At 61.5% G+C, this 8095-nt stretch overlaps 1 protein-coding gene across 1 annotated transcript; it reads left to right on the top strand.

Annotated features, from left to right (window-relative positions):
- Window positions 1-573: 573 nt before the first annotated feature.
- On the top strand, window positions 574-8029 carry PDZD4 (PDZ domain containing 4). The gene is made up of 8 exons (XM_008586868.1): window positions 574-578; window positions 1942-2229; window positions 3360-3450; window positions 3880-3978; window positions 4736-4798; window positions 5260-5361; window positions 5669-5779; window positions 5928-8029. The coding sequence occupies exons 1-8, from the start codon at window positions 574-576 to the stop codon at window positions 7473-7475; spliced, it is 2307 nt and encodes a 768-aa protein (XP_008585090.1). The 3' UTR covers window positions 7476-8029.
- Window positions 8030-8095: the final 66 nt, after the last annotated feature.

The following is an 8095-nucleotide window of genomic DNA, read 5'->3' as shown; positions in this document are numbered from 1 at the left end:
TCTCTCCCCCCCCCCCCCCATTAGTTCTTGAGGCCCACCATGACCTGATGAGGAGAGAGAGGAGGCTGAAGAAGCCCATGGTGCTCGGCTGCAGAAGAGGTCCCCCTGCTGGGCTGTCACAGGCAATCTCTCTGATGGCCCCTGATCTGAGGTGCTGAGGCTGTGTGAGTGCCCATCCCCCCCTTGACATTCCAGCCCCCAACAGCCTGCCCTGCACGCTCCTCTCAGTGCCGGGGCCTGGTTTCCATAGCAACACTGCTGCTGGGTAACGATTCCAGGGAGAAAGACATTCCTGCGGTTGCCAGTGTCACCTGAGTGTCCCACAGCATGCTTGTTGCCCTGCTTGTTTCGGGGAGACGCCTCCCCCACAGGAATCCTGAAGACAGCTCCAAGCCCTTCTGCTTCTGTGCTTGCGGCCAGGCTAGAGCAGCGGTGAGCTGCTGAACGTTCCCAAACACAAAGCCCTGATTCGGAGCATTTGCCGATTTCCGTGGTGTAAATACTCTCACAGCAGGCGATTTCAAAGCATCACTGAACATACAGTTAGGGGGAGATGTGTGGCCACACGCCGTCATGAAGTATTTCCACCTTCCAGACACAAAAGATGTAAATAACCCCAAGAGCACAGATAACAGTAACGTGTAGTAAAATAATTAGAAAGTGATGGGGAGTCCATGCCAGTCCCCATGAGTGCTGCCTCCTCCAGGAAGTACCTCCCGATTCCTCCTCACTGGCCCTGTGACACGTGCCTGAATTCTGGTGGTGGTGGTCCTGTCTCCATTTGCCTCCCCCCCCAGGAGGAACTCAAGGTCATAGCATCCCTTCCTAGAGCCCGGTGTGGGCTGGGTGCTGCAGAAACTGGTGGCTGGGCTGGGGCTGGCCTTCTACCCGCAGGTGCCTTGAGGGCCCCCCTTGCTCCACCCAGCTGGGCCTCCCAGTAGCAGTAACGGGCTTGCTTCCTTTGCTGTCGCTGCCGCCGCGAGCCTCAGCCCCTGTCCTCCTACTCTTCCATTCTGCTCTTCCTGCAAAGCTGTTCAAGTCCTGCTTCTTGCTTGGGCCCTGGCCTGCGATGGCCTCCTCCTCCTCCATCTCCCATTCTGACTACTGCAGCCTGTCCTGGCTCATGACCTTGATTCAGTCCCTTCGTCTTGCTGAGCCTCAGTTTCCTCATCTGCAAAATGGAGACAATAATGGCATTCTCCCTCAAGATTGCTGTGGGTTCAGGATTCGGTGGCAACCCACATCAGGCGCCCTACCTGGGACCTGGCACATACCAGGTGTCCAAGAAATGATGGTGGCTTTATAATGGCCACTTCCTTGGCACCTCTCTTAGGCCACCTTTCCATTCTAGGAGATTTCTTGTGTGTTGAGGCAGTCACCACCATGAGGACACAGACCATGTTATTATGCATCCCCACCCAACCCTGACCCTCCCCAGTGAGTAGACATTTGTTGACAGACCTCGGAAGAGAAGTCAAGGTCATCTTCCTGCCTTGATGCTGGATGAGCACAACACAGATGCTCACTGAGGGTTGGCTGGTATGGCTCAGTCATTGGCAAGGGGCTCTCTGGAACCTTCTAGATGCTAGCTCTGGCCTTAATGCTGCCTGAAGGAGAAGCAGGTCCTGCTGGGAGAGAGAACAGAAGAGTTGTGGATGGAAGGCTCCTGCTGAAGGAGGGACTGAAGGATGTTCTAGGGCAGGGGCAGAGCCTCCGGATGCAGTGTGCAGACACCGTGCCTCCCTGGCCCTTGGTGTGGCCCAGCGAGCCCCAGACAGCACTCCATGGAGTAGAGGCTGAGAAGTGGGGTTTGCCTGGGAAGGAGGGCACCAAGGGGAGCTGGGGCTGTGGATGTAGAGCGGATTCCTTGGTTGAGTGAATTGGGGGTGCTGGTTGGCGGCTGAGGGGCCTGCTGTCCAGGGCCTCTGTCTTCCCCTCCAGAGGGGAGGAGCTGGCCCGTGAGGGTTCTCACAGAGGCGTGTCTCTGCTGCAGGTGAACGGGAAGGAGCTCTCCAAGCTGTCTCAGGAGCAAACCCTGGAGGCCCTGCGCTCCTCCAAGGAGCCCCTGGTGATCCAGGTGCTGAGACGCAGCCCCCGCCTCCGGGGGGACAGCTCCTGCCACGACCTGCAGCTGGTGGACAGTGGCACTCAGACCGACATCACCTTCGAGCATATCATGGCGCTGGGCAAGCTGCGCCCACCCACCCCACCCATGGTCATCCTGGAGCCGTACGTCCTCTCTGAGCTGTGAGTCGTCCTCAGGAGGGCCCCGGGCCCTGCCTCCAGAGAGAGCATGCCACCTGGGGCAGCCATCTCCACGCCATCCAGAGGCTGCATCTGTGCAGCTGTGGGCGTGGCAGGGAAACCCCGAACCAGCCGGCCTCTCCTTGGCCTCCAGAGCTGACCGTGGCACTTGAGGGCTCAGACACTTCCAGGCATCTAGCCTTAAGCTGGGCACCAGTGGTGAAGGGGGCCAAGGGGAGGCTTGCACGCAGGCCCCCCCATCATGTCTACCCCAGGACTGAGGGAACACCGTCCTGTCCTGACACTTTGCTGCTGGAAATGTAGCTTCTCTCACGGCCCAGCTGGCCATGGTCGAGGTCCCCCCCACTCCCCACCCTCCTGTGCCACCTCACCGTCTCCTGCCTCACAAGCATCACTCCTTGAATCTTCTTGCATTCTTTGCCTGTCCCATCCCTCTGCGTGCTCTGACTTTCCTCCATCTTTTTGGCTTCTTTCTTTGGCCCGCTCAGAAGAAGGGCCTTCCATCCAGGCCTGGCGGCTCATGATCATGAGCACTGACTCATTCTGCTACTCTTAGCCAGGCTGCAGGGAGGAGGTCCTGGGATCCCCCTCCTCTGCATGGAGGTAGGCTGCAGGGTCATGAGCAGCCAGTTTTAGCTGTGGGGCAAGGAGGGCAGCCCCTGGAGGTAGAGTGGATTTCCCTCTGCTCTGCAGAAGTCTTCCAGGGCCTGGATAACTCCTGGGGACGTTGCATGAGTGGGGCCAGCACTGGGCGGGCGGGTGGGTGGGCACCTGGAGCTTTGGAGAAGTCAGTCCCTGCTGGCTGGCGTGGCTGTAGGAGTCTAGCCTGGGGGATGGGGCGGGAGAGCTAGGCACGCCTGGGGCCTCAGTGTGGACCCCTGCACACTCCCATTCAAGAAGCGTTCCTGGTCTTTGCATGGATGCATGTTGTGCAGAAGGAGGGGCTCTAAAGGAGGCAGCAGGCCACCTACCCTCCAGAGCGCACCCGGAGCGGGGCTCCATGCTGAGCGCAGTGGGGCCGGCCAGCCCAGGAGCTGGGGCTAGGGCATCAGAGTAGCAGACGGCCGGCCTGACCCGCACCTTCTCCTGGGCAGCCCCCCCATCAGCCATGAGTATTATGACCCAGCGGAGTTCATGGAGGGCGGCCCGCAGGAGGCAGACCGTATGGATGAACTGGAGTATGAGGTGAGCCGGGCGGTCAGGCCACGGCCCGCAGCCAGCCCCGGGAGCCGGCCCAGGACGCTGTCTGCGGCCCTGCTCAGGCCTGGCTCCTGCTGCCCCCAGGCGGCTGGGCCTCGTGGCCCTTCCCGGCACACACCTGGCTGGCAGGGAGGGCGCGGGTGAGGTTGTGCATCCCGTCCATGTTGGTGAGTCCATGTCCCACGCATGTCTGTGTCCTGTGTGTCTTGTGTGTGTCTTGGGCATTTCCTGGTAGGGGAGACCATTGAACACAAGCGCCATCTGGGATGGTAAGAGAAACCCTCCGAGCGGGGGGCTGGAAACTCAGCTCAGGTGTGGAGGGGAAGGTGAGCTGCTGCCGGTGCAGTGCGGGGGGCCGGGCTGAAGCTGCCCCCGTCGGCACGCCTCCTTGCTCACGTGCTTCCCCTGTGGCAGGAGGTGGAGCTGTATAAAAGCAGCCACCAAGACAAGCTGGGCCTGATGGTTTGCTACCGCACGGACGACGAGGAGGACCTGGGCATCTATGTTGGCGAGGTATGGAGGCAGACGCTGAGGCAGGGGAGGTACCCCCACTCCGTCCTCTTCACACAGCCCTCCCAGGGCTCGGAGGCTGCCCATAAGGTCCCTGCCAGCTGCCAGGGATAGGGCATCACAAATAAGCTGCTGGGTACTGGGTGGCAAGGCCAGGACAGCCGATGGCTCCATTGTGTGTCCAGCGAGGCAGTTGTACAGAAGGAGACCTGAGCCTGGGGTGGGACAGCAGACAGGCTTTGTTCTCTCCCGCATCCTGCGGCTAGCCCCCTGAGACTCAACAGGGGGTCCCCTTCTCCCCTCCCTGACTTGGGCAGATGTCTGTGTACTCACGGGAGGGCGAATGGCTCCCCAGCTGTCCTCCATGCTAGCAGTATCCTCAGCCCATCAAGTCCTAGGGCTGATCTTTTTCAGTAGGGGGAAGCATCCAGCTTCCTGCTTTTGCCCAATCCCTGACGAAAAAGAACAGGTTTCTGTGCAAAAGAGCATAGGTGTGCCAGGGGCAGGGCACAGGGTGGTGGGCAGGGGCTGGGGTGCTCTGGTCGGCAAGTTGGCATGTGCTCTCCCTGAGGAGAGGCAGCTAACCCAGGGACCACTGCCTTCGGCCCCTACTTTTCGGGGCTCAGAAGCTGCTGCTCTGAGCTGGAGTGGGAGCCAGAGAGAATTTCAGTTTGCTTTGGGGGTCCCTGAGGTGAGGCTGCCCCTTCCTACTGAAAGGGTACCCTAGGCATCAAGTCCCCAAAATGTGTGTGTCCTGCAGGTAAATCCCAACAGCATTGCAGCCAAAGACGGCCGGATCCGCGAGGGAGACCGCATCGTCCAGGTGAGCACTGGCAGAGCCAGCAGGACTGACTGCGGCCCACTGTGCCCGCAGCCCCAGCCCCACCCTCAGCTGATCCCTCGCTGGGGCCCACTAAGAGCCTCGCTTGCTGCCAGGTGGCCTGCTGGCCCGAAACCTGGGCGAAGTCTCTTCTTTCTCCTGCTCAGCCGGGTCAAGTGGCTCCCTGGTGCCGGTGGGATCGGCTGGCACCCAGGGCCCTCACTGCTTTGGCACCTCTCCTGCCTCAGCACCCACCTCTCTCTCTCCCCACTCCTGTCCTCTGAGCACACACGTCCTCTAGCATGGGTCATAGTGTCCTCTCCCTGGCATTTTACGTTTACTCACATCCTACCAGAGCTCGACAGCCTGCCCCAGCCCAGCGTGCTTGGGCTCTCTGTGGCCCACCCAGAGCCTGCCTGGGCCAGCCCTAGCATCTTTAGTGATTGACCCCTGGTCTGCTGCAGATTAATGGTGTGGACGTCCAGAACCGGGAAGAGGCGGTGGCCATCCTGAGCCAGGAGGAGAACACCAACATCTCCCTGCTGGTGGCCCGGCCTGAGAGCCAGGTTTGTGTGCCCGGCAGGGTGACCTGGGGCCCCTGACATCAGGTTCTCTGTCTTGAAAGCTGCTGATCCGTGACAATGGCACAGACATGCCAACAACCTGGAGTTGATGCAGGGCAGGCGGGCAGGGGTATCCCAGAGCCCCTTTCTCCTTCCAGCCTCTGGTGGCTGAGTGGGCTGGGACCACCCCCTTTCCTGTGTTATTCAACTTCACCAACACCAGGAGGCTGGTTGTCAGGCCTAGAGGGACTGGAGGGATGTCTGAGCAGGTCCTTGAAGTGGTGGGAACAGCATGGGCTTGTCTCTCCAGCTGGCAAAGCAGTGGAAGGACAGTGACCGGGATGACTTCCTGGATGCCTTTGCCTCTGAGAATGAGGGGGACCTGCATGCTCAGAAGCTGAAATCGCCCCCTGCCCAACAGGTGAGGAAGGAGGAAGGGTGGCAGCTGGGGAGGGCAGGAGGGAGGGAAGAGGAGGAAGGGGCTGGGGGTATGTAGAATCTCCCAGCCTTGGCCGGGAAACGAACGAAGCCAGCAGCCCCTTCTGATCCCCCTTGTCTTTCTGCCCCAGGTTGGAAACGAAGAGGAGAAGGGGGCTCCTGATGGGGGCCAAGGCCTGAGCAACAGCCAGGAGCTGGACAGTGGAGTGGGCCGGACCGATGAGAGCACGCGCAACGAAGAGAGCTCTGAACATGACCTGCTGGGGGACGAGCCCCCGAGCACCACCAACACCCCTGGGAGCCTGCGCAAGTTCGGCCTGCAAGGGGATGTCCTGCAGAGTCGGGACTTCCACTTCAGCATGGACTCGCTGCTGGCTGAGGGGGCGGGGCTGGGAGGGGGCGACGTCCCGGGCCTCACTGACGAGGAGTATGAGCGCTACCGCGAGCTGCTGGAGATTAAGTGCCACCTGGAGAACGGCAACCAGCTGGGTCTCCTCTTCTCCCGGGCCTCCAGCGGCAACAATGCCCTGGACGTCAACCGCAACGAGAGCCTGGGCCACGAGATGGCCATGCTGGAGGAGGAGCTGCGGCACCTGGAGTTCAAGTGCCGCAACATCCTGCGGGCGCAGAAGATGCAGCAGCTGCGGGAGCGCTGCATGAAGGCCTGGCTGCTGGAGGAGGAGAGCCTGTACGACCTGGCGGCCAGTGAGCCCAAGAAGCACGAGCTGTCCGACATCTCCGAGCTGCCCGAGAAGTCGGACAAGGACAGCACCAGCGCCTACAACACAGGGGAGAGCTGTCGTAGCACCCCACTGCTTGCGGAGCCCCTGCCGGAGAGCCCCCTGAAGCGGGCTGCTGCTGGCAACTCCAACTTGAACCGGACCCCTCCTGGCCCCCCTGTCGCCACCCCCTCGAAGGTGGCTCCTCCTCAGGGAAGCCCCGCCAAGTTCCAATCCCTCTCCCGGGATCCCGAGGTGGGCCGGAGACAGCACGCAGAGGAGCGCATCCGCCGCAACCCTAAGATGGGGGTGACGCTGGAGCGAGTGGGCCCTGAAGGCAGCCATTACCTCTCACGGCGCCACCGCGGCCAGGGCCAGGAGAGCGAGCACTACCAGAGCTGCATGCAGCTGGCCCCGGCGCGAGGCCTGGAGGAGCTGGGCCACGGCCCCTTGAGTTTGGCCGGCGGCCCGCGGGTGGGTGGGATGGCGGCCGTGGCCACCGAAGCGCCCCGCATGGAGTGGAAGGTGAAGGTGCGCAGTGATGGGACCCGCTATGTGGCCAAGCGGCCCGTGCGGGATCGGCTGCTGAAGGCCCGGGCGCTGAAGATCCGGGAGGAGCGCAGCGGCATGACCACCGATGACGATGCGGTGAGCGAGATGAAGATGGGCCGCTACTGGAGCAAGGAGGAGCGCAAGCAGCACCTGATCCGGGCCCGGGAGCAGCGGAAGCGGCGTGAGTTCATGATGCAGAGCCGGCTGGAGTGCTTGAGGGAGCAGCAGAGTGGCGACAGCAAGGCGGAGCTCAACATCATCGCCCTGAGTCACCGCAAGACCATGAAGAAGCGGAACAAGAAGATCCTGGACAACTGGATCACCATCCAGGAGATGCTGGCGCACGGTGCACGCTCGGCCGACGGCAAGCGGGTCTACAACCCTCTGCTCTCGGTCACCACCGTGTGAGCTGCCCCGGCCAGAGCATGGCCCAGGCCCAGGCCCAGGGCACCTCCTGGGGCCCCGGCCCTTCCTCTCCCTTAGGATCTAGTGCGTGTCTGTGTGTGTGTGCTCGTGCGCACACCTACCTGTCTTCGTGTGTGTGTGCACAGACTTTAACGGAGAGAAGCCCTGGAGAAGGGACACTTCTTTTCCCTCACCTACTTCCTTCTCCCCAAGGAAAGCGACCATGTCGACGACTGGCATTGGAAGCACACCTGTAACGGGCACCCCTTCAGCCGTCTGTGTGTCTCTTGATGTGTGTGCTTGGAGACGTGGAAGTGGAGCTGCGGAGGAGTGGCGAGGACTGTCCTAAGCACAAGAAAATGTCCAGCTTCACTGGAGAGGGCGAGCGCAGTCTCTCCCTGCCACTGAGAGCCGCAGCCACTTGTAGACAAAGGCAACCCTGATTTTGTGTTTTTTCTCCCTTTCTGTGCTTGCCAATAATTGTTTTGTTTTGTGGACCTGCCGTGGGGGCTGGCAGCTCCTTCAGGCGGTCTGACCAAGGTGGAACCCCCCACCCCTGAGCGATGGCTGGGAAGGAGGTGGGAGAGGAGGAGAGGGAGGGCTGGGGAGGGGAGGGAGGGAGG

The sequence above is a fragment of the Galeopterus variegatus genome, unplaced genomic scaffold, assembly GCF_000696425.1.
Source record: "Galeopterus variegatus unplaced genomic scaffold, G_variegatus-3.0.2 Scaffold4160, whole genome shotgun sequence".
Lineage (NCBI taxonomy): Eukaryota > Metazoa > Chordata > Mammalia > Dermoptera > Cynocephalidae > Galeopterus > Galeopterus variegatus.
Note: the sequence above shows the minus strand (reverse complement) of the source record. Positions and strands in the feature narration are given on the sequence as shown.